The 27,424-nt window shown below is 38.5% G+C and overlaps 2 protein-coding genes across 4 annotated transcripts in view; both read right to left on the reverse strand.

The window, feature by feature from the left end:
* The window catches only part of LOC116712858 (endothelial PAS domain-containing protein 1-like), an 83,786-nt gene extending 69,430 nt beyond the window's left edge, over positions 1-14,356 (reverse strand). Inside the window, 1 exon segment of the mRNA XM_032552700.1 lies at positions 13,767-14,356. Coding sequence (XP_032408591.1) covers positions 13,767-13,792 — 26 coding nt within the window. The 5' untranslated portion in view covers positions 13,793-14,356.
* A 3,965-nt stretch (positions 14,357-18,321) lies between these two features.
* LOC116712859 (protein kinase C epsilon type-like) overlaps positions 18,322-27,424 on the reverse strand; it is a 123,067-nt gene continuing 113,964 nt past the window's right edge. For all 3 annotated transcript variants that reach the window (XM_032552703.1, XM_032552702.1, XM_032552701.1), the window contains 2 exons: positions 23,971-24,117; positions 18,322-23,808 (listed from right to left, as the gene is read on the reverse strand). In XM_032552703.1, the coding sequence (XP_032408594.1) occupies positions 23,665-23,808; positions 23,971-24,117 (291 nt within the window). In that variant the 3' untranslated portion in view covers positions 18,322-23,664. The remainder of the gene's footprint in view (positions 23,809-23,970; positions 24,118-27,424) is intronic.

The following is a 27,424-nucleotide window of genomic DNA, read 5'->3' on the forward strand; positions in this document are numbered from 1 at the left end:
TCTAGCATTGTCCTGCATTAGGAGGAACCCAGGGCCAACCGCAACAGCATATGGTCTCACAAGGGGTCTGAGGATCTCACCTCGGTACGTAATGGCAATCAGGCTACCTCTGGTGAGCACATGGAGGGCTGTGCGGCCCTCCAAAGAAATGCCACCCCACACCATTACTGACCCACTGCCAAACCGGTCATGCTGAAGGATGTTGCAGGCAGCAGACCGCTCTCCACGGCGTCTCCAGACTCTGTCACGTCTGTCACATGTGCTCAGTGTGAACCTGCTTTCATCTGTGAAGAGCACAAGGCGCCAGTGGCGAATTTGCCAATCCTGGTGATCTCTGGCAAATGCCAAGCGTCCTGCACGGTGTTGGGCTGTGAGCACAACCCCCATCTGTGGACGTCGGGCCCTCATACCATCCTCATGGAGTCGGTTTCTAACCGTTTGTGCAGACACGTGCACATTTGTGGCCTGCTGGAGGTCATTTTGCAGGGCTCTGGCAGTGCTCCTCCTGTTCCTTCTTGCACAAAGGCGGAGGTAGCGGTCCTGCTGCTGGGTTGTTGCCCTCCTACGGCCTCCTCCACGTCTCCTGGTGTACTGGCCTGTCTCCTGGTAGCGCCTCCAGCCTCTGGACACTACGCTGACAGACACAGCAAACCTTCTTGCCACAGCTCGCATTGATGTGCCATCCTGGATGAGCTGCACTACCTGAGCCACTTGTGTGGGTTGTGGAGTCCGTCTCATGCTACCACGAGTGTGAAAGCACCACCAACATTCAAAACTGACCAAAACATCAGCCAGACAGCATAGGTACTGAGAAGTGGTCTGTGGTCCCAACTGCAGAACCACTCCTTTATTGAGTGTGTCTTGGTAATTGCCAATAATTTCCACCTGTTGTCTATTCCATTTGCACAACAGCAGGTGAAATTGATTGTCAATCAGTGTTGCTTCCTAAGTGGACAGTTTGATTTCACAGAAGTTTGATTTACTTGGAGTTATATTGTGTTGTTTAAGTGTTCCCTTTATTTTTTTGAGCAGTGTATATATATATATGTATTATAAAAAGAAAATGTAATTTGTTGGGGATTAATTGAAGGATGTAATCATTGAAATGTATTTTTCTACAAACTACTTCAGTATTTTGCATCCGTGTACTTTATTCATATCCTGAGATCAAAAGTGATTGTTTTCCTGTGAACATTGCAGTTCGTTTTCTCATCACGACTCACCTGTTCTCCATCTTTTCTTAAACTTCTTAACCCGTTAAAGGTTCCACCAAAGGTTTCTGCTTTTCTCAGCTGAATATAAGGCGAAAGAAAGCTCTTAAAATATATGAGGGACGAGCGGAAAGGGAAACCCTAATCTCTTTCAGCTTCCTTTCTGCGCACAAACACCGACTAATCCTGAAAACAGTTGGAAAAAAGAAATCAAGACACTCTACAGTAATTTTTCCTGGAGAGTTTGTTTCCTGAGCATGTCAGTCACATGAAAGACTACTTGTAGAAATTGAAACATTGGGGTTTTCTAAATGTATACAGGTTGATGGTTAGATCTTGAAGTGGCTGACAACTCCCTCTTGACCCTAAAAGGTGACATTTTTTTGTAAAATATTTTGCTGAGCTGATTGATGGCTGGTAGCAGGAAGCGGAGCCTCCAGGGGCCATGCAGAGTTCACACAGGTCCGCAGACAATGACTTCTGTGTACTTACTCTCACACTTGAAACACTGAAGAGTGAGGAAATGTAGAGGTTTCTGTTTTGTCCCCAACAGACACATCACTCTAATGTACAAAAAGCATCAACGTTTCCAAAAAGATTTTGTTTCATGTTCAGTTTGTGTTAACCTTTACACTTATGATCCCAACGCTGGAAGATTGGTCAAGATCCATTTATATAAGGACAGGCGATGTCAATAACTATCCAGTCTCTGTATATCGGGTTTAGCCAACAAAAAGACCAAATGATTTTGAAGTTATAAACTGTTACTTAGGATTTGACATTGGCATGCGTTTGGCTTGCCTGGCCGTTGCCCTGCTATGCAGTTCGAATCTCAATTCCCTGCTCCACCTGGGATAGTGTTGTAGTCAAGACCACCTAACCCAAGACCAAGACAAGACCAAGACCAGAGTGCGTTGAGACTGAGACAAGACCAAGACTTTTAGGGTCCGAGACCAAGTCGAGACCACGACCGAGGGAAGTCGAGACCGATTCAAGACCAAGACCATCGCCCTGCGCTACATGACACGATAAAATGTGAAATAAGATCACAATTGCTTCTCAAATTGGTCTGAAAGATTCACATTCCCATAAAAACACCTAGATATTAAATACTTGGAGCTGAAATAAATTTAACCAATATCATTATCAATTCAAACTCTTTGTTCTGCTTTGCTTCCATATGTGTACTAGAATCCGCAGAGGTCTCGTACCATCCCTAAAATGATAAAGCCCTGTCTGCACCATTAAACATAGCAATTAAGTCAATGCCCTAATGGTAAACAACGCTCAACTATGAACACTGACCAAGGAGCAACAAGCAAGAAGTAACCAAGCACAAGGTGCTCACCTAGACTTTCTCACCCTCTCTCCAGCTGCATGAAGCCAGGAAGCGCAGTGATGTCTGCCACCATGTCAGGTGATAAAAACAATCAAAGAGCAAAGAGCATGCTCTGCTTGCTTTTCCGTTCTTGTGTTTTATTTATTCGCTAATTAAATAAATATCAGTGTATATAAAATAGAATAATAATAGCTACTGCTGTGTACACAGAGCATTACAAGTACAAACGGCTCTCAATGAGGCTCCAGTACTATCTTCTTAGTAAAGATAGAGCCCAGAAGAATCAGATCGTTTTTGGATATCACATCACTATATTGCAGACTTTGGTCACAAAGTTGTTCCATATATGCGACACGTCAGTTAACACCTCCGCACAATAATTCAGCACAGTGACAACTTTCTTTCATCTCAAATGCAACATATGTGTCTCTGTACAGCTAGCTTTGCTAACATCACATCCACAGAGATTACCTTTCTTTGCACTTCTTTTCTAAGTGACAAAAAATGTTAGACATAGTCCCACCGACTGTGAAAGTAAAGTGCTGTTGAATTAGCTGTTGCCATAGGATTTCTTATGATTTATGTAGCGCAATTCTATTACTGACGATTAGACAGACATCTGCCGCTCACAGAAAACCACTGTGCATGTCTTGGAATTGGCGCCTGCGAGTTAAAGGGGGAGGCGTCGGGTGGCAGCGGTAACAGAAACACATATTTAGTAAGTCACGTTATTGCTTGGATTTTAATCGGATGTTTTGTATCCAGTAAAAAAAAGATGTTAACAAATAAACTATAAAATATGCAGGAAATTTTGTGATAATTTTACAGTTGCAGTTTTTAAATAAAATCTCGAGTCCTCGACGCCCGAGACCGAGACCATCAAACAGTGGTCCTCAGACTGGTCTCGAGTACTACAACACTAGTCTGGGATTTCTCCCACTGAGCTCAATTTCTCCAGAAAAAATTTCAAGAGGGCCAATCGGTGAACAGAAGGAGAATTGTGAATGAAGACTTTGATTTTGTGCTCAGTTTTAAAAGTGCTGCAGTTTCATCAATGGGAGTGGAAGAAGCCATTCAGTCGTATTGGCCAGGTCTCCAAATATTAAATTAACATCAACAGATGCCTTGTTTGGATCGTCTTCTTCTTTCAGGGACAAGAAAGTCTGAGGCAGATGGATCTGGGCCAGGTGACACAGTAGATCCTGGAGCCATTCCCATTTGAGTAACAGAGGAAAAGGAAGAAGGGGAGCTGGCCCACAGGAAGGAGGAAACAACCAAGAGACAAAGTTCTGAAGGAGGCTGAGGAGCTTATGGGAAGCACAGAAAACAACAAAAGCGACGCAGCTGGGAGTCAAGGATGGATCCCAGACATTGTGAACTGAGCGAAGGGACAGAAGACGAAGAAAGAGGACGGAAAGGCTGAAGAGAGGAAGTGTGGGCAGATGAGAAAGAGAGAGATAAAAATAACACAGAAGAGGAAAAGAGAGGTTTCCCTGACCAGCGTAACTTCTCTCTGGCTGGTTTATGTCTTTAAATGGGAGCAAACTGAAAGCTTACCTCTGACCTCTGGGCAGGAGCATCGATGTTGACTAATGTTTCACACATGATCAATACTATTTAAAATTGGCAACAAACATATCTTTGATAATTATAGACCTATCTCAGTGATCCCCCAGTTTTCCAAAGTGCTTGAAAAATGGTTTGTCCAGAAATTAGATAGCTATATTGAAAAGAATAACTTGTTGAGTGAGAGTTAATATGGACTTAAATCAAATAAGTCAACATCCCTGGTATCATGAAATTAGAATTACATGAAGAAATTACAGAAGCAATAGAAAGGAAGCAGTATACAGTGGATATGGTTGTTGATTTAAAAAAAACTTTTGATACCATCGACCACAACTTATTACTTTCCAAATTACAGGGTTATAGGATAAGAGCGATAGTTTATAATTAGTTATTTGACTAACTGCAAACAATTTGTACAGTTAGGAAATGTTAAATCAGATCTTCAAAGTATAAAATGTGTAGTTCCCCAATGTTCAGTGTTAGGACAGAAGCTTTTTATTTAGTATATTAATGACATTTGTGAAGTGTCTGAAATGTTACAATTCATAATTTTTGCAGACAATATAAACTTATTTTGTTCTGGAAATAACTTAAAAATCCTTATGCAACATATGGCTTGTGAGATGTCTAAACTTACTGAGTGGCTAGAATACAATAAATTATCAATAAATTGGAATAAAACTAAATTCATGATTTTTGGAAACAGAGAAATAGATGACTCGACTGTAATGTCCGTAGTTGGTAATCTAGTAGAATGAGTACAGGAAGTTACATTTTTAGGGGTTATTTTGGATCATAAATGTAACTGGAAATCTCACATAAAATATATAAAACAATAACTATGGAAATGTATTGGACTTTTACACAAAATAAAACATATTTATAAAACATAGAGTTATCAACACTGCAGACTTTATATTATTCATTTGTTGTTCCATATCTGATTTTATTGTATCAAGGAATGGGGCAACACATATAAAACTAACACTAAGCCTTTGTTTGTGACACAAAAGAAAGCTATAAGAATTCTGTACAAAGTGAGTCCTAAAGAACATACAAATAAATTGTTTATTCAATCAAATGTTTTGAAATTAAGGAATTTGGTTAATTTAAAAAATGTTATCAGCCATGTTTAAAGCTAGAAATACATTATAGCCATTTAATTTACAAAAGCTTTTTTTTAAGCTCAAGTGACAGAAATAACCGAAGTAAAATTGTATAGATTACTTTAAAACCAATTTGTATTTCGGTGCATGGAGTCAAATTATGGAATAGTTTGGATGAGGATTTGAAAAAATGTGCCATTTTAAACCAATTCAAAATACTTTATAAGAAAAAAATGATTAAGTCTTATTAACATTTGAGTTAGCATTGCGGCCATGAAAACAAAAAGATTTATTTTGTAATTATTGAGAAAGGGGTGGGTTTTCATAAGGTTTTTCCTCTTCCTGCTCCTTATTGTTATAAGACAATGTTTTTGTACATTGGTGATAGATAGATAGATAGATAGATAGATAGATAGATAGATAGATAGATAGATAGATAGATAGATAGATAGATAGATAGATAGATAGATAGATAGATAGATAGATAGATATTGATTGGTTAAACATTGTCTGTATTGATTTGATTGGTTCATTTTATCTTATGTTTTTATCTGTTGCTCAACACAGCGATTTGATTGAAAGGACTTTATAAAAAAAGATTACTATTAAAATTATTATGCATTACTGTGTTTTGATCCACTGCATAAAATCCCATCCCATGGTGATGTGCTGTATTATTTAATATAATTGAATTAAATCCCAAAGAGAGAACCATGGCTGCCCCCTCCCCACTATGGAACAGATTTACACTTCCAGGCTCCACAAGAAAGTTTTGGACATTTTAAATGACTCTTCACACCCTGGCCATGGTCTCTTCCAGCTGCTGCCATCAGGCAAGAGATACAGAGCAATAAAAACCAGGACAAATCGCCTAAAAAAACTATTTTTACCCGATGGCAATCATGGCACTAAATTCAAAGGCATAAGAACTTCTGCTCTTGACACCACTTTGTTAAAAATGTAAATTCTGTTGCGACACCTCCAGGCGCTGCAACCATCTTCTGATGTCTATTTATTTCTCATTTTTGTACTATTTATTTCTTTATCTTTGTATATTATGTATATACACATAACATGCATCTTAACTCGAGTAGAGCAAATCTCAATCTCGTTGTAATCTGTTGATGACAATGACAAATAAATCTTATCTTATCTTATCTAAACTCCAAAAATTGGGGATTTAATATGACCAAATGTGGCAAAGTTCAAAACATTTGACTTTTTGTTAATGTTAAGGGTTGTTACTGAGAGTAAAAGTTAATATTTAATTAAACTTCAAATCAAAATTCATTTAAACATGAATGTGAACCAGCGACAGCAGGAGAGTTGACTGATTTGGATTTGCATTAAAAACAGTCAACTTGATTCTCCTTCTGCAGTTCTGTCTTCATCTTCCTCTCACTTCTTTACACCGAAGAAGGACCTTAAAGTGTGAACAGAAACAGACTGTTTCAACCACAGTCCAGATATTTAATAATGATACTGCTAAGTAATTCCATTTCAGTTCACAATTATTCCCCTCAAAATGTGAACAGAAGGTGTGGTATTACTACAAGAAGCAATAAATACAGTGCAGAGGTGGTATCTGTGGTAAAGTTCACCTCTGGACTGGGAGTCAGTGCCAACCCAAATGGGAAATTCCAAATCTATCGCAGCTTCCAAACAAAGAGATTAGCCGCGAGAAAGAGACGCAGCAGTTACTGAAGGCTTCTTTTTCTCCTGCTGCGAACTTCCTTCCGTGAAACCAAGGTCAGCTTTATGTTCAGGAAAATCTACTGCTAGGCTCTAAACAAAAGCAAACACGTGTCAGCAGTAAAAACACTGATAAAGTAACAGTCCGTGCCAGATTCTGGCTGATAGTACATGAGTTGACAAAAAAATAAAAAATCAAGACTCAGTGACTTCAGAAAATAAACGAAGGAGAAACACTTCATTATGTTTAATGAGTTGAGGAACCTTAAAAGAATTATACAATTTTCCAGTGTTAAAACCAAATTAAATTAGAGAATGAAAAAGAAAATTTGAGTCAAATAATGATAAAATAAAATAAATCTTTGAAAGCTTTTCTGCCAGCAATAAAATCTAGAAATAAAACTGCAAAAGGGGGTTTTAAAAAGAATTTTCATATTTCCATCCTTATAGAAACAGGACAAAGTTACATTAGGCAACAAAACTACGTCATTTCATCTCAAGTTACAAAGACTTTGTAATTTGATCTTGTACAAAGTCAAAGGGACTTTAGTTAAAATGCTGTAAAATCTATTCGCCGCTCCAAGACGAAGAATCAAAGTCAACCTGAACAACGTGAAAGTTTGTAAGAATCTGAGCATGTCTAAATCAGTGCTAGGCTACAGACCTGAAACATTTTTCCAAAAACAATTGCACCTGCTGATTTTCTTCAACATAACTTGGTCTTTCCTTTCAGCTTACATGTTTAATGGAGTGAAATGATGAGAAGGTGATTAAGGCATGGATAATACCTACAAAAATGGTTTTGTTTTGGTTTTGTCCATTATAAAAATATAAATTTTTGTCACAAAAAGTGCCAATGCGACAGAAAATTTGTTTGGTGTTTTTCACAAATTTTCCTGCTCTTGTCCTTGACCATTTGTTGTTCAGTATGTAACAAAGAAATTTCTACATACAGTAAGTAATGTGTTTATACAAGCCACATGTTTACGAAACAAGACGAAAAACGTATATGTAGACCTGACCCTGTTTCTGAGAGAGGCACCATCAGCTGGTTATCTACTTATCCAGATGCAGCATATGTTTGGCTTTTTTCACAGATTCAACAGAAGAAATGGGAACAAATTGTCAATTTGTGACAGGCTGCTGGTAACAAAGCGCCTCAAAACTCAGTTGGAAGCCTTTGCAAGTCTAAATGATTGAGGGGTGGCCTTAAAAAGCAAACACACAAAATAAAGATTTGGAATTTTATCAAATTATGCATGTGTGTGATTTTGTTGTATTGAAAAAATCCAAAGTAAGAAATATGATGCGCAAGAGCTAAATCAAAGCTTTGCTGCCTCTTAACCTAGTAAAATCCAGGAAATCATTGAAATTTTTAAGGTGACGGAAAATGCTGCACAATCCCTCACAAAGGACATAAGATAGTCTTTGTTTTCTACACACCAAGCTGAGAGGGCCAAACACCTCCACTACTCAACTTTACTCAAAATAAACTGCTTTGAAAGAACTTTAGCCTTCACAGAACAATGAAACAGCAAAACAAATTAAAAATCTTATGGTACAAATGGAGCAGTCAAGTTAAAATATCACAGTATTCAAGTAAAATGAACTCTTTTACTGTCAGCATGAAACATTGTCTGGCGAAGAAAATGTGAACATAAGGGAGCTAAGCTTGACATCCTGTTTCTATGATCGAGTTCTTGAGCTAGTTTTTGTGTCGCACTGTTTTGTCAACAGTGTCAATTTGTAGTCGGGCAGGTTGAGGACATCTAAAACCTTCACCATCTACTTTAAAATCTTTTCTGTGGCGTCTTTTTCTGATTGATAATAAAAATATAGGAATGATTTGTAAGTGCTGTAAAAATACTGTCATTGGCTAAGGATTTGCAGTTAATGTTGCTAACGTTAGCATCCGCATTGAAGCTTTCTATAAGCGCCAAGCTGAAGAGTCTGGTTAGGTCTTTGTCAAATCTAATTAAAAATCTAAAATATTTTTATCAAATCTGAATTGTACAATTCTACTATTAGGACCACATGAAGAATACAGCAAAAATTACAAAAATGAAGTAGAAATATTACAACTTTATTCTCAAATTATTATGGCTATTCTCATCTTATGACTTTATTCTCGTACTTGTTTATTCTCATAATAAAATTTTTTTGTTTTTCATTTTCTTCTTGTTATGGCCCTCTGTCATATTTTCCTACTCAGATCAAAGCTTTAATAAACATTTATGCCATCTCCAAAAACACAAACAGAAAGCATTTTTAAAACATAAACACCTGAGAATTAAGCTTACAACAATACATTATGTGGACACGCGAAACCGGGACTGGGGTTTTCTACCCTTAAAGGCTTTTTAAGCACAGTATAATGTGTGATAAAACACAAAAAAGGGAGTTTTATATTGCGTGAACCCAATAAGGTTTCATCTTATGAGCTGGTTAGAGAAATACAACCCTTATAATTACACTAATTCAGTAACAAATGGATCAGAAAAATTCCAGAGAACTGCACAACATTTAGTAAGCAGCAACTTTAAATTGCTAAAGCCTTACCACCCACCACCTCGCCATTCTCCATTCAGAGTCCATCAGCGGACTGCAAAGCTAGAGAGGCAATAAATCCACTCGCATCTCCTCCCTCCGTCTCATTTTTGCATTCCTCCATCCTGCACTGGGCCATTGTGCTGTAAAGTGATGCTTTGGTAGTTTTGGGGGACCGGATCTGACCAGCGGGGGTTAAAGTCAAGACCGGCTCTGTGCCAACTGGGGCAGAGCTGTGATGTGAAATGTTGAGTCAGCAGGCTGGTAGCTTCCTCCCTGCACGTTTTCTGATCAGTCTTTATTTCCTTATTGATTTAAATGGTGAGGTAAATGGGCATAGTGCAGAAATGCAACAATCTGATGCACTGATAGGACTTCCAAAGACCCAATTCAATGCTTTGGGTAGTATTATGTATTTTCAGGCACATAGTGCAGTTTTATATCACAATAGACTAAATGTTACCTTCAATTATTATAAAAAATTTTACGTATAGCTAATATGACTTAAAGAAATTTGATGTCATAATTTAATGCCTTCAAATTGGGCCTCTGTCTCTTGAAGAAGCTCCTGCTCATTCTGAAACTCTGCCTTCCGGAAGTCATCCCAGCATCACTCCCCTTTAACAATGTCTTACCAGTGTTTCACTGAGAAGTAGCTCCTATAATGAGCTCAGCAGTTCCACCAGATGTGGAATTGCTGATTGCTGCTGGCTAGTCTGAAGGAGCTGAGAGGCGGAAGGCTTCTCTGTGAGGTGGAAGCTCTGAAGATTGGAAACTGCAGCTGCAGGAGCTGCACCTCGAAGGCGGAGCTAGGTCCACCCAAGCATTTTGAACAGCTGAATGGTTGCCATGCATGAAAGAATCAAGACGTCACTCTTAGGTATGTTTTTATGAGGGAATAACATTATTTAACATTAGCATGACGTAAAGCTAAAGAGTTGATTTTACATACCTCTACTCCTTTAAAGTGACCTTTGAACTAGCTAATGGAAACAAACAGGAGAATAAACTTTTTTGGCAAAAAGTACATCAAAAATATGACAAATATGCAGCTAATTCTTAACAGGAGAATCTGTTTTCTTCAATAAAACACTCCAGATTTATCCCCATCTGGAAATTTCCTGCACATCCTACACGTTTCTTCTCATGATTATGCATCAGGTGCTTATCTGCTGTTTTTCTTTTGTTTTACACTCGGCTGTATAATCAGGTGGTCCGCTCCAGCTCTCCATACAACCACTGAGAAGTAGCATGGATCACCCGCCATATAGCCGTGAAACCTATATCTCCCTGGCAGCTGGTCCATACTCTGACCTTTGCACATTGTTTCCAGTAGAATCACATGTTGGGAGACGTGAAAGTGTGTGTGTGTGTTCATGCGTGTGGGTGTGTGTGTTTGTGTATGTGGGAAGGGGACAGGGTGTGGGTGGGGAGCTTGGTTCCTTTACATGCCTGCCACTTATTTCTGGTGGCAGTCAAGCAGGGTGTTTAAATAAAACCGTTTGACGGAGTCAGCAGCGGTGCTGACGGGGGGTTAACAGGCTGATGTGCTAACAGGCCTCCGCTGCCACTGCTGATCAGAAACAACATGGCAGCTGGGGAGCTGCTGAGAAACCAGAAACATCAGACTCTTTATGACATGTTCCTCAATCTAGAACTTTATTAGCAATTGAAAATGTGCACAAAACGCTGTCAATATTCTGCCAATATCAAAAATATTCAATTGAGGAATTGCAGTGTTTCTATTAAATAAGAAACACAATTAAAATCATAAGTGAATAAGCTTGTTCTTGTGATAAGACATTAAAAAACATGCTACGCCATAATAATCTACTACTTCCTGTCTCCTTCTGCACCAGCGGCAACGTCTGGTAGTGATGCAAAAATCATGTGATGCAAAAAATTATGTTGTAGTTTTGCCAAATAAAACAATTTCAACATTGCTAGATTTGTCCTATAAAACAAGATGGACTTTGCTGAATAACTCTTTAGACTTTAAATATTTATATCACACACATTTAACATTAACTGTATCATATACATAATATTAAAAAACTTTTTTTAATAAGCATTATTTGTTTTTTCATTTAGCTTGTAAATTAGATGTTCTGTCTGCATTAGCTAGAAAACTAAATGACATAATTGCAGCAATTTTGCACAATAAATAACTTTAAGGAGATTTTTCTTTGGACAGTTTTCTTCTTTTTTTGGTGGATGAAGTAAAAGTTAAACCGTAGGAGTAATATTTGAAGATCAATGGCAGTAATAACGGAGATAAAAAAACAGGCAACTTCCACAACATAAAATAGCTCAAATTAGCGTTTTACGATCGGCAGACACTTCAAAAAGCTGCAGTCCTCAAAGGAATCCTTTCAGTTTGTGTCACAAAGGTGATTGTGAAATAAAACTATAAAACAGAATTTAAAACAGAAAGTAAAGCAGACTGGATGGGAGGAATGATTCATCTGTTTTTTCTCCCCTTATTTGTTTGCTTTCTGGACTTTGCTGCTGCAGAATCAGCATTTGAGTTTGGACATGACAGATATATATTTTTTCAGCCACCAGAGAACAGCAGCCTCTCTGATGACTTCATCCCATCACATCGTCATCTAATAAACCTGATCTGAAGGCACTTGAGCTCCCAGCTGCTGTGAATCACACAACTTATCAGAGCATTTATGACTTCGAGGCTGCGGTTGCCACAAAGAGCTACTGTGTGACACAAAGACAAACACTCAAACAAGAAGGGGATAAGAAACCGCTCAACTCTTACACACACACACACCCCAACATGTCCCAACTCCCCTCCCTAAAATGGACGATAGGAAATGCTTGTCTCCTCAGATCATTTTTTTAAATCTTTGACTCTTTAGAGTCGGAGCGATTCTGTTAGCCGTGGAAATTCCTGCTCCGCTCCTGCTGAAGAGCAGCAGAGCCTCAGGTTGGACTGGACAGACAGTCCGGCGTCAGGCAGCCTACAGCCTATTCATATTAATGTCTACACTAAGAGCTCTATAAATAATAATAATAATAATACAAGAAATTCAAATTTTCCGCTTTACGTTTGACAGGATATTGAGTGCCTCCCCCCACACCCCTGACTTCTGTTGCTTCTTTAACAACGACTGGTGGGTGAGCGATTCAAAACCAGCATCAAACTGGAGTATCATCCTGCATAAAATCCAGCAAATTAGCTGCAGATCCATGAATGTTGTCAGAAACTCGAGCAGGTCCAAAGCGGCGCAGAAAGCTGATGTAATCTGACAGCAGAGACATCTAAAAGTTCTAGAAATTTCCCAAGCAGGCGGCCTGATATCTGCTGCAATCGCTGAGAGCTGATTACCCTGCGCACAAGAAGCCTGGGAGTTTTTTTCAAATAAGGTCAAAGGTCACAAAATGGAGATTTGGATCTGCCTTGCGTTGAAAGGCTTCATGTGGGTGTCATATTAAGTCGTTTTGTAGACCTTATGACAATGTGCATGATGCAAAGTGTGTACTTTATCAAACTAATTTTTTCTTTTGATTTGGCTCATTTGCAGTTTTTTATTGAGTTGTTGTTGAGTTCATGTGCTACTACAGCTTTAAAAGTTACATCTACACAGTTTTAAGAAAACTGCATCCATAAGCAAATTATTGGTGATTTGTGCTTAAACTGAGCACAGAAAAAAAGGTATTCACTGGATGCAATTCTGAAGGGCGCCAGGGAAGAAAAAAATCTGACCTTTCATTATCATTGTTACCTGACCAATTTATTTTATGTTATTTTATGTATTATAAGGGAGTTGGTGGTTGGATGTAGTAGTTTTAAAATCTGACAGAAAATGAAGGAGTTACCCCATTTATGCATTGATGCATCTTTACATGATCGTTATTCGACTTAAATAAGAACATCAACGTACATGCCGTTGGTAGACCAAAAATGAAAACATTTTTCAGTATTTGACCTGCTGAATACAAATTAGAGGTACTCAAATAAAAATCGTCCGTTTCCGATAATCTGCTGACTGACTGATGCATCTCTAGTTTTAACTAAATGCTGCAGAGCATTCTGCACGATGTGAAGTTTTAAAGTTGCAAACAAAAGCCTCCCCTTTCAGAGAACAGCTCTAATAAAATTAATCAAAAGTGAAGCATTAATTTCGGCTCTGCACACATTAAAGCGACTAGCTGAGTGAATCCCGCTCAGGTCACGTGGAGTGCAGCAGCAACAGGTCGTGTGATTTCTGTCGCAGCTAAATAAGAAATGACATCTTTCCCAGATGTGCTTTAATCAGCTTCCAAAGATCCAACCGGGGCTCTTACCTCTTTTTCTCCTTATCAGCCGTCATGTTTGCAGGTAATCTCAGTCGCAGTCTGAGTTAAGTCCAACTTGAGTCAATAGAAGTTTGTTATTGAATTTGAAAATGCAAAAAAAAAAAAAAGAGCCGGTATTAGACCCAAATGCGCAGGTTGAAGTAGCCCAGTGCCGGATCATGCCATGAAGCAGAGAACCGCTCGGATTAGTCCAGGAATCTAGGCTGGGGAGCCCGCAGCAGGAGAAGGGGGAACGGGGCCGTACAGTCTCAGAACACTGCCGAGGATCGTACAGCCTCTCACCCGCACAGGAAAGCGTTCCACTAGACTGGAAGAGAGCAGAGCTACCGTCGCAGCTGTCGAGAGAAAACCGCCCGCAGGTCCGCTTGTCAAAACTTTTCCTCGCCTTCTGATAGCAGAAGTCCCTCCACAGGCTGCTCGGGCTCTGACCTGAGTGTCAGCTGGCACGGTGACAGCGCTCCCACGGCGCTGATTGGTTCGCACCGCCGCCGGGAGCCACCCCCTCTCGGCTGATCATCGCCGCCCTCCCCGGTGAGCCCGGAGCGGCGCGCCTACCTGTTTGTCCCCCTGATGTGCAACAGGTGTCTGAGGGAGTAGCGCAGGCAGCGGCGCCGGATTCATTTTTGAGGTGGGGAGGGGGCATGAGGTGTTTCGTCACCTCTGCTACGCACTTTGAATGTCAGGCGCGCACACTTGTTCAATTGATATGATGGCACCTGTCAATCAGTTCAGTGGGTTTGTCGCAATTTGTCCCGAAGTAAACAGTAAACATCCCTTACCTGGAGGACAACGTTGTTGGGTCTACCATGCTGCGGTCTGGCTAAATTTGATGATTGTTTGCTATTAAATGCGCTGCGGTCATAGTGATTTGGTGGAAAATAATCAGAAAAAAATGTTGTCAGCGGGGAACATGAAGAAGTCAGCTTCATACAGAGCATTTAGATGGTGGAATGGACTTTATTCCATTTTCAAAACTGGAGTCTAGAAAAATGTAAAAGAGGATAAATGCCTGCAGCCGACCTAATAACAGCTGAATACAGAGATCACGGTATTAAAACACCATGTTTGTATGAAGGTTTTGTCATCATTACATCACTGGTAATGATGACATTACCAATGATGTCTTGTGTTTCACCCCACCAGTAGCATTGTCACAGCTCTATAAATGGTGACAAATACAGAAATCTCATTTAATTTTTTAGGCAGAATTGGTTCAGACCTGGACCGGATCAGAGTCCAAGCCTTTTTTCAGATGTCAGACCGGTTCATGATCCCAACCCGACCCGAAGCTGCAGCATGTGTGTAAACCTTTGGGTGACTGTTATGATCTGGAGCCTTAGATTTGGTCCAATCTCAGTGCTGGAGGTTTTATCTGTTCTTCTGTCTGCATATAAACACAGAGAGATGTCAGTCATGGATTGTCAGAGTTGTGTGCAGCCTGTGTAAATGTCTGGTGGGACCAGCAGACGGGCAGGGCAGGGCCTTTAACCCTCCTGTTATGTACAGGGTCAAATTGACCCATTTTAAAGTTTTAATTTTTTTTTTAAATAGTTGGAAGTATTTTTTGGAAGCATGAAACTTTTTCTATTTGTCTTAATAGGTGCACTCTACATATAAATTGAAAATTTATTAATTTTACACATTTGTACCAACCCCTAGATCTACTTTATACATAGATACTGTTCGGGTCAATTTGACCCATCAGTCAGGTTAAAGTGCAAAAAAAGATTAAAAAATGTCTAATTCTATATGTTTCCTTGCAGCTATGAACCATATTTCACCATGGTTCATAGCTGGTGAACACAAACACAACACACCACACAGACATGCACACACAAGCCCACTTTCTCACTACTCTCTATACTTCACTAGGAAACTGCGAGAAAGCAGGTGTTCATACAACTTTTGACGGGAATCTTTTCTGTTCCCGTGGACAAACTCCACCCACACTGAGTGACACTCAGCAGAAATGGAAGGAAACATAAATATTCTCTGCATGACTCATTTATCTTGATTTTATTCAGTGGGTCAATTTGACCCTGAAAATATGTGTGTCTCAAATCAATTATAAAGATCACCCATTGAAAAAAAAAAGTGTAATAATTCCGGCGCCTATGAGCGCAGGGTCATATCAAAGTTAGATGTTTAAAGGAATAATACAAACTTGAAAATAAAGTAAGATTGCCCACAACGATTTAAAAAAATAAATCTTTAAAAAGTGTGGTGTTTACCGTACATGTTTGCCATGCAAACATGTCAAGTTCAAAATACAGAGAGAGACACAAAGTTTCTTTTCATTTTCAAAAAAGAAAAAAACTATTTCATTTACTGGTTTTTATTTTTATCAGCTAAACATAAACTAATTTAATGAAACAAGAAAAGTTGCCTTCTTGTGGAAAAATAATTTTTAAATCACTGTAGAGAATCAACATAAATAACATTCTTGTGGATTTGCCTGTGAAAGAGAGGAATATAGGAGAGCAAGAAGAAAGAGAGAAAGAAGGAAAAAAGGAAAATGGAAGAAAGAATGAAAGAGAGCAAAAGGCACCCCTTTCAGAGAGAAGGAAGGAAGGAAGGAAGGAAGGAAGGGAGGGAGGGAGGGAGGGAGGAAGGAAGGAAGGAAGGAAGGAAGGAGGGAAGGAAGGAAGGAAGGAAGGAAGGAAGGAAGGAAGGTAAAGAAAGCTTTCATATATTGCTGGCTTACTTGTCTTGCTGTCAGTACATGTTTCAGACAGGAAGAATATTCCTGACGCACTTCCTACACATGGATTCTGATGTAAATAATAATGGAAGATGTTCAGAAGAATTCCATCTTGCTTTTTAATTTTAAAGAAATAGTCTTTCAGGACAAATTCCTTCGAAGACTGAAATAGCCATGCTGAAACCAAGAAAGTCCATTTTTTAAATATAAAATACAGCTAAGTATTAAATTAAATTGGTAAATATTTTGGTAAATATTTGCATTGTTGTTTGACATAAAAAATGTCATTTTTTAGTATTTTATCAGAAGGATAAACATAGACCAAGAATCAATATTTAAAAAAAGAGTGAAACTCAGAGCTTCTCGATTACTAACCCAAAGGTTTACCAGTTGATCTATCATCTGTTCCTCATCTAACGTGCTCTGCGCTCGCTCACAGACTTGGTGCCGCCTTATAAGGGTTTAGCAGCTTTGGTTGGAAATTATGTTTCATTTTCAGCAACTGACTTTCTTCTTCTGGGGAAACAAACTGAATGTTCTCTGCATATTTACCAGAATTCCCCCAATTTCTTACCTCCACATAAAAACATTGAAGTTGTTGATGTGATATCATGCCTAAAAAGAATTTAGAATGTGATAAACTTTCTTCCAGTTTAAAGATTTCTTAGCCTGATTTGAAGACTTTTTTTTAGTCTTTATTAACTAAATGTAAACTTAGCCACTCAGACCAGGCAGTTTGGTTTGAATCTAGTTCTTAGAACTAGAATCTTAGTTCATCTAAGAACTAGATGAATGTTTAGTTCTTAGCCAGCGCTACATACACACTTTATACTTGGAGCATTTCTATTACAAATGTGTGCAAAACCTCATAGTTTTACACACAAAACTACAAGGTTTTTTGTGTGCAAATGAAAAACACATTAGTAAATGTTTTTTCAACATTTGCTAATGTTGAAAAAACAACTTCATAATTGAGGTGTTTTTGGTGTTTTCAATAAAAATCACACCTGAAAAAGTTTGTTATTGTGATATTAAAAAACACACCTCGCCATCATCCTCCAACTACGTCCTGTCGTCTTCTTCATGGTTTCCGCCAGTCAGCCTTTTACATCACGTGACTTGTGTGATGCGAAGAAAGTGTTTCTATTGCAGTTTTGCGAAACAGCCTAATTTTGATACGTCTGAAAATACATATCAAAATTACATATTTTCATCCTAGCTCCAAAACTTTTTATCAGAAAGTATCCAAGTTTTTTTTTTTTTTTAAATTAGCGTGTTTCCATGAAGCAAATTTATTTATGTAATCCAAATTGCACAATTATGTGGTCAATGGAAACACATTTCCTGATCCGTCTTATCCATGCAGCACCACTTTCTCAATCAGGTTAGAGGCTAAATGGGAGTTAGTGAACATGAACATTACTTATGAGCCAAAATTAGTTGAAAAGATACAAAAAATTCTACTGGTGGTTCAGGTGATAGCTGATAATGATTATTTAATTAGTATATTGAAAGGTGGTGTGTTTACTTGTTACTTTGAATCCACAAGGTATCTCCAAGCAGATAGGTAAAGCTTCATCTTCAGAAGAATTTATTTTGATTAGGTCAGAGCTAAGCCGAAGTAGTCAGGCCAGAGCAGCATTCTGCCTCAGCCCCGGCTGTTAAGCTATCAATACAAGCCGGTCCAACTACATTTTTCAGAAACAAAGAACAAGATAAACTACTTCTGACGGTTGTTCTGATTAAAAAGATAATTGAAGCTGCAAGATAATACCTGTCTATAACTGTTTTTCAGTAATAGCCTAATATAAGTATCAATAAAATCAATAAAGAACAGAGAAGTTTCATTCAGACATCATATTTAATTCCTTTCAAAAATTAAAATACACCTTCATATCCTTTGAAAATACAGTACATCTTTCACAACCAAAGCACAACCAAATAATAAAATAAAATAAAAAAATAGGCATAAACTCACATGACAGGCATGAAAACAACAAAATAACACCACGGGTTTGATTACAGAATGTACTGACAAATCTTCACAAATACAGGACCCACAAAAAAAAAAAACTAAATGTATGCAACCAGAAACGATCTGTATAGAAGAGTGATTTTAGCACTTAGTTCGGTTTTCACTGCTTGTTACTGATGTGAAAAGAATCAGTGAACATTAAGCTCAAGGATGTTTTTGTTGGAAACGGCAAACGGCAATGGAAGACTTCTGGGACACAGTGTTCTTTTTTGGGGGGCGTAGTGGGACATACAAATTGACATTTAAATATTTTCAACTAAACAAAGTTGCAGATGGAGACATAAAAAGAGGAGGAAGAGAGGAAACTGAAAATGATGGACATAAGATACGTGACTAACTGTTCTGTCTGCTTGGCTTTCTGTGGAGTTCAGAGTTTAAATTCGGAATAAAACATTTGCTCCATGTTCTACTGTTAAGTGAGATACATGTTTACTGCTACATGTATGTTGCTAGTACTTAGTTGCAGCATTACAGCATGCCAGGTCTCCCAAACTGTAATATTATGTTCACATGTTGACATAAATACAGTTTTTTAGAGTTTGAGTGACAGGAAATCCATCAAAAAAGCCCAGTGCTGGAATACTAAAAGTACTTAGCGAGAGTCCACATCTTGCTTCTTCAAATAATTCTATTATTTTTCACAAGCGTCATTTAAAAATACATTATATTTTTTACATTGTAAATTGTTGTGCTGCTATTACTATTCTCTCTAAAATGGCCTGTTTTAACCTCTGTCACTTTAAAAGGTTGCTGTTTTTTGATTGGTCAGCTGTGGTTCTAGTACCAAATTTGCTACTACACTACATCATCTCAATATGTTTTCATAGTGACTTCATAAGATTTTTATAAGTGATCTGTTTTACTGTGCTTTGCAAAAGTGATTATCATTTTTCACACTTATCACAGATCATCTACAACATTTCATTCAAAGTCATTTATTGGTATTTTATGAGATCGTTTAATAGAGTGGTGCATCTAATTGATTTAGAATAAAACTGAAGCTCAAGGTCTTCACCAGAGGCTAATAATAGTTTAAGACTAACACTCCACATTCAACTTAACACACCATCACCAGTATGAAGCATACTGGAGCCAGAACTCCACTGGGTTAGTTCAAATTAAAGCAGGTTTTGTCTTTTGAAAGGCAAAGTCAAAGTCCAGAGCTAAATCTAGTTGAGAAGTTGTAGGAAAATCTAAACAGTGGCATGTACAGACGCTCTTCATCCAGTTTGAACATGAGCCATTTCCAAAGAGGAAGGGGCCTAAATTTCAGTTTGTCAGTGTGCAGGGTAGCTAAGAAACCCCACCCATAAAGCAACTTCTTGTTGGTTCCTCCAACCGTTGATCCGATCCAACCTGCAACATTTCCACTGGCATATTATGGACTACATAAAATCACCAACAAAATACAATAAAGTTTGTGGTTTTAAAGAAATCAATGACAAAGTAGGCACAGTAAAGGCAGTGCTTTCCACAGACCAGTGATTCTCCTTTATTCTGGTCTTTCTATGAATAAAGCTCCTTTTCCACAACCAAGGCTTTAACCAGTTCTTCCCCAGTCAGCCTGACCAGATTCATCTCCATTTGAAGATTCTGTTTTTTCCGTTTTTTAAAAACCACCTCATTAGTAGTACAAGGCAGATCTAGCCAAGCGATTTGATTGGAAGCAGATTGAATTTGTTGATTGGCCCATGGATTTAAGTCAACAACATCTCAACCACCGTCTTCAAACTATGACAAGACCATAATATTCATAGTTTCATGGTCAAACCTTCAGATCCAAAACTTTTCATCAGTTGTGTTGGAAGAGCCTATTCACCGTCAACTGCTCAGGGCAACAAACAAATGAACCAAAAGATGTCAGAAAATCTGGCCTCCCATGGGTACAAGAGTAAAATAAAATATTATCAGCAGGCCTTCGGCCACATAGTGAGGAACACTCTGACACGCCCGACTGGGCCAGAAAGGAACCAGACATTAACCACACAGAGTGAGACTTGTCATTGGAGAAGGAGCTCAACACGCAGAATGAAGTCAAGCCGGCCCACATGGTTCCCCCCAAACCTTCCTACCTCTCTGCTCAAACCTAGAATTTCAATCTAAGCAAACGTCTATCTAAAAACTTCTAGGGAAGAGTTTGGATGTTATGCACATCCAAACTGCAGGTGTTGCTACTGTAGGAGAAGCACTCCCTTTTGGATCCTTTTAGATCCACGGTAATCAGTTACACAATGTTTAATGTGAGTGAACTGCAATATTTGTATGCTTAAATTCTAGCAGTACTGAAGGTCCCAATCGTCTAAAGATCCAGTTCCAGTAGAGGGTAGGAACTGCCGGAGAAAACATGATATATGCAAAAAAATACATACTTGGACATGTAATTCCAAATGATTCCAACTGATATATGACAAAGATATTGAAATATGTGGAGTCATCCTCACTCATCTGCTCGACTGAGAACTGAAAGTAAATCTGTGTCAGGGAAGAAAGGAAGGCCTGGGAGTGACAGAGACAGATAGAGTACATTTACCTAAAGGAAACAAGTTTCTCATGGAGTATTGAACATGGAGTTTTCTCAGACCTTTTCTGACCTGCAACATAAAGCAAAGCCTCTGAACATCAGAGGTGGGAGTGACGAGTCTCTGAAGATGGGAGTGTCACCAAAATTTATCACACAAACTCTACAGACAGCGATGAAAACATAAAGACGTTTTAAATAAAACTTAAAGACAACATGACAACAGCTCTCTGCATAATGTAAACACACACTGCAGAGCAAATACATTCAGTTTAACATGAACCCACCTGCACTCTGAGTGTAGACTGCTGAGGAACGATACGTCCAATATGTCCAATACATCCAACATGTCAACCAATCACAGCCGCTGCTCAAACAAAAGGTGTTACAGAAACAAATAGTGACCATCAAGCTGCTGACCTGATGCCTGGATGACCAACACGCGTAGCAAATCTTTTTTTTGTTTTCTGGCTTAATAACCAGCCCTGTAGGTTGTTATCACCTTGATAAGAGATCCAGAAGCTTCTTGCTCAAACTTGCTTCCTGCCAAGAGGCACTGAGAGGGACAAAGCAATGGTGAGGTGAAGAATCCAGAGACATTTCATACAGTTGGTTCCTGAATATTTTACATTTCTGCTGAGGGTACAGCCAATCACTCAATGAACATGCATGCTGCTCCCTGATTGGCTGTTTTGCTAATGATAGCCAATAGCATGTCATGCTTCCCACCCATGCTGCATTTTCTTTTGATTTAGATTTTTCCGGAAAAAAATCGATGTAAGGGCAAATTTTCCGTGAATATGTGGAGTGGGGTTCACTGTATTTTAAAATGTTGTTGGACTCTTCACATCACCATCACCTTCACAAGCAAAGGGACTTTTAATTTTTTGGTCCAAGCATGTCCATGTGACAATGCAGGAATCTTTTTTCAATGAGTAAAGCCAGATTTTTATATAAAGGAATGTAATAATTATCATAAACCACCTTCAATGTGTAAATGCTGTAGAATCAATGGTCTGGAAATGCTTAGATTTTATTCTTTCAAAGGAAACCCTGACAGTTTCAAATGGTGCTAAGAGACATGTAGGAATGTATAAACGGTATACCTTATGGTACGAATATGCCTCAAGATTTATTTGTGATGTAACACAGACCAGATTGTTTCTATTTGTAATATAACTAGATGTCTGCGTCAGTGCAATGCAGAGCCAGTCAAACTTTTTCCATATTTTCTTAGCTGAAAAACACAAACTTGATTGAATTTAAGTAAATTTTGTTTTGTAAGAAACTAACACAGAATAGTGCATAAAACTTGGAAATGAGTGGCATCTACTTGCATTCAGACCCCTTTAGTCTGATATTAATGTCTCAGAATGGTTCAGTCAAAGTCCAGACCTAAATTTAATTAAGAAAATATGGCATGTTTTGATGTCTTCCACAGGAAGACTCCGGGTTTCCTAAGGACAAATAATGGGGCTGAACTGATTATTTATCGAAATATTGGAAATCCATATTTTATTTCCCTTCCACTTTACAGTTATGCACTACTATGTGGTTTTATTACGTGAAAAATGAGAAAATAACTTTTGATTAAAAATGTCAAAGTTTATGGTTGTAACCTGAAAAAACTTGAAAAAGTCCAAGTGGTAACTCTTCAGTGCATCATAACTGAATTCAGGTAAACATGTTGGTGAAGACAGTCTGAGGGTGGAGGAGTTTGACAATTCTAATCATTATTATTATTTACAGAAAAATAAAAGTTGAGAAACTTTTTTCTACCTATTTTATAACCATGATGGAGGTTAGCTTTCCCATTTGAGTTGCTATGCCAACACACTTCGCCTGGAAGCACAAGCGCCTTTATAGAACTAAAAGCCTAAACATGAAGGCAGATCTCGCTAAAATTGTGTTTGGTAGCACAGGCAGCGGCTCCCTAACCAACATCATCGTCTGAAAGGGCTTCACTCAGCAACAGACGCTCCCAGTGTCACGCTACATCAGGCTCAGTTAGCAAGAAACTAATGTACCATTTAGGACTAAACTAAGAGCTGGAATATCAGTTTCCTACGAGGCACATTGTAGAAAAAACAAAAATTGTAGCATTTCTGAGTTTATTGGTGGACAGTTACTAATTTTTTTTCTATATATGATGGCCCTAATACGCCATCATCATTTTCTGCTTTCTCTCCATTCTTTGCTTCAAATAAAACAGCTGGACTAAAATTAAAGCTTAGCAATGCAAATGTTGAGGACTTGGTGCCTCTTCCTAACATTTCCTTTCTTGCTTTGACTAAACGTAAGACACCAACTTCTCTGCCTTTCCTCGCTTAATTTTTCAGGGAATAAAGCACTTTTTTTTTTTGCTTTAAATACAATTATTCATTCATGTCTTTGCCATTCAGACATGTTCAAGAGAAAAAACAACAAACATTCTTTACAGGCAGATACAGGACACGTCACATTGTATGAAAGAATGAGAGTCTCTCTGGAGATGCATGCACACACCTGCCTCATGCTGCTGAAGCGTACAGTTATAGTTCATATGTATGAAAGGACAAACAAAAGCACAGGATCCGTAATGAAGACACAATTCCTAATTCCTGGGGTAGTTGGGATCCAACAGGTCGGCAATCTAAGATGTTTCATCTCCGAAGTACGAGAATCCTTTGAACTCATCTTGGTTGATCTGTTTGATGATGCTGTCATCCACGGGTGTCAGGACAGGTTCTTCACGTGTAAAGTCCTGGTCAAAGTTATTGACGTCCCTTTTGGTTTTCTGTAAGAAGCAGAACATCAGATAAGGTGCTGCTTGGTCAGATTTCAGCCTTTGCACTCGTGGGACTCCTGCAGCCGTGTCAGCGGTTTTTAACCAAATTAGAAAACAAACAAGAACTTTCTTTGGAAAGCGTTAGCACACAATCTCCCAGACTGAACTCACAATACGAGGTTTAAACGGCGGCTTGATCTTCCTCTGGTCCAGCAGCATCCAGTCAATTTCTCTGAAGAATGGATGGACCTTGATGGCATCCTCACAGCCTTGCGCTGTCACGCAGCCCAGACGCTTGTTCGGACTCTTCGTCATGAACTGACAAACACAAGGAGACAGAGGATCATTAGTTTAAAGGAACAGTGTGGAAGGTTTAGTAACATCTTGTGGCATCGGCACAAACTGCAATGTATGTAGAAATTAAAAGGAGCTCAATCATTTTTTTCAACTGCATTTTGTTTTCATAATCTTTTATATCAATTGTTTCACTTGTGTGTGGTTTTTATTTCCATTTTTTTATTTATTTATTTTTTTAATTGTTTTTGGTGGTTGTGGTTTATTTTAGATATTTAAAATACATTCCAGTTCCAGTGTGATGCTTTCGGTAAAAAATTTTGTTTACTTGTCTTTGAGAGAGCAAACTTGGATTTTTTAAAATTATTATTATTTTCTTTCATTATCAGTATATTACCGGAAAATGGTCTCAAAACAATTATATTATTATTTATTGCTATAATTATGGGGAGGATTTAATGTCCAGCAAAATTTGTCATCCTAACCAATCAAAAGCTGATATTAAATAAACATAAAAAAATGTTTGGGGGGAACAACTAAAGGAATACTGTATTGTTTGTCTTAGGGGCCGGTGCCATGGGGCCTCTGCCAGAGGGCCGGTGTCAGGAGGTCGGTGCCAAGGGGGGCAGCTCACTCTACCAGCACAAAAAGAAAAGAAAAATTAAGTTTATATGTCACAGTGTTTGACAAGATGTAGGGAGGGAAACCAAATATCTTTAAAGTCTTCAAGCTTCCCTCTATTATACAAGTCAGTTTTTTTCCATTGCCAGGTTGTTGCTCAATAGTTTGATCCATTCATTTATCTTTGGTCTTTCTGTGTTCCTCCACTTCAGAGCAATCAAATGTTTAGCCTGCAAAAGGCAAAAACTCACAAGCTTCTTTCTCTTCGTAGGTACTTTAAATCCATCTGTGCAGTAAGCAAAGTTTACTGTCCACTGGCATGTCCTGTTCAGTCAAGCGAGAAATGAACATAATAACTTCCTTCCAGAAAGTTTGTAGCTCCATACATTGCCACATACAATCAAAAAGAGTACCCTTATCTATATTACATTTAACACAAACATCAGAAATATTTGCATTTAATTGGTGAAGTTTTACAGGAGTGATATACGTTCTAAATAACCATTTGTATTGTAATAGTCTAAACCTTGAGTTAATAGTTTGCGTTTGAGCCAATAGACATGAGTTATTCCATTCATCCTCAGGGATTTCTGTTTGCAGATCAGTTTTCCATGCTTGTAAATATGAGATACTATTTTTTTTCGAGGCTAAGAGTAAAATATTATAAAATTTGGAAAGTAGGCCTTTACTCTGATTATGGTGAACGGCTATATCCTCTATGGTTCAGCAGTAGATTTCAGTGAGGCAGTAACATAGCTTCTAATCTGTAAATACTTAAAAAGATGCTTTTGGGGTAGACTTTATTTGTTTACCAGTTGTTCAAAGGACATCAAAGGTCCTTTACTATAAAGGTCCACTATTTTATTTAAGCCTTTATTCAGCCATATTCAGTTTTTTTTGACCCTCTGTCAGCTCTTCCTGGTGTGAATCTGTTATTCCTCCAAATAGTTGACAGACATGAGATCTTGGACACCCCATCTATAACTGAATGTGAGTGGTGCCAAACTGATACTGTGTTTTTGAGAAATGGATTTTTGGTGTTTTTTAATAGATGTTTAAGTTCAGCTGAGTAAAGATAGGATGTCAAAGGTAATGTTAATGAGTTGTTCTCTATTTGTACCCAAGAGGGTATGCCACTAGTGAAAAAATAACAAGTAGCAGAGGAGAGATCAGAGGAGAGAAGGTCTCTGGTTATAAAGTTATGAAATAAGCAAAATTGCTACCATTTTACTAATTAAGCCCTAATAATGTCTGTTACCTCTAGAACAACCTGGCTGCAGACTGATTTATAGATTCAAAAACTCAAAGGGGTTAACTCTATATAATAGTTTGATGTTAAACCTCTAGATCTAGAATTAAAAGACTGGAATATCAAGGCAAAGAAAACTCAGTAGCTGCTGGTAGGGGCCATTCAGGGGCCTCCAGACACTCAGGGGCCCCTAGAAATGGTTTAATTGTAACACAGATCATAGATCTAAACCTGTAGCATCATTTATAGAGAATGACAATGTTATTACATTTTATTTAATGCATTCAGTAGAGAAAAATAAATAGTACATTTAGGATTTAATTAGGAAGTTTAATTTGTAAAAGTTTAAAGAATCATCTTGATAGGTTGATTGTTGTGTTACCATGGCTACAATATGGTGTAATCTTTGTGTTTGAATTGGGTTTGTTCACAAATACATCACAGCAAATAACCAATAATCAGCGATTGATTTTAAACTCTGCCAATAAACCTGGTCTTCCTCTCACAGACTTCACTTTATCTATATTTAAACATGTTAGTGATGCTGAGGTTCTTAGTTGGACGGGTTCCGGGGAGGTTCTGTCTAAAGCCCCATATTACCTTGGGCCGGCCCTGGAGGAACAGCTGCTGCGATGTGCATCTCTGGAATCTACCTGGAATCTACCTGGAATCCCCCAGTGGCCCCCCCGTCAGTCCGCCGATGCTTTGGAGACATTTTGATTCATTTCATTGTGGCATGTTTGGCTTTTTGCTGCGGTTCTAATTATTGCTACAATATTTTCTCTGATGTTTATTTTGTGAACTCTAATTGGGCCAAATCTTCCTTTAACACTTGAGGTTCTGCAATAACTTCTATTTACAGCCGCGAACCTCCAGCCCAGATCCCGTCAGCAGCGGCTTTAACCCGCCTGGTAGAAACGTTAAGAGCGCAGAGCGAACAGAGAGCAGGTGGTACCAGGTGGTACCGGGTGGTACCGGGTGGTACTGGGGCTTTGATCTGCGTTGTGACTCGCAGTGACAGTCGCAGTATCGTGTCTTATATCAGGATGTCTGATATAAAGACAGATATTCTTTATATCTGTCAGTGGGACCGACTCAAGTTGCCTGTAGTGAACCGGGCTTTAAGCAGAATGATGAAGTTAAAGTCAGAAGTTTTCTCTGCAGCTGAAACATTTCTGTGTTTAGGGTCAAGGCGGGTTTTGTCCCGCTATTGCAAGGACGATTATAAAAATATAAATAGAAACAGTTTTTCTAACGTCAACATCAGACCTACGTTTTTATTCACAAACCAGTGTATGAAAAAATATTCTTGCCCATAATTTGACAGTTAGAGGACACAGATCTGCCTCCTCCTCACCATGGACCCGGAGTCTGAACAACATGGAGGCTCTCAGAGTCATTATTTGACTGAGGGCAGCCAGACTAGTTTATTTTTACTAAATTATTATATTTAGCTAAATA

Source organism: Xiphophorus hellerii, chromosome 22 (assembly GCF_003331165.1).
Source record: "Xiphophorus hellerii strain 12219 chromosome 22, Xiphophorus_hellerii-4.1, whole genome shotgun sequence".
In the NCBI taxonomy this organism is placed as follows: domain Eukaryota; kingdom Metazoa; phylum Chordata; class Actinopteri; order Cyprinodontiformes; family Poeciliidae; genus Xiphophorus; species Xiphophorus hellerii.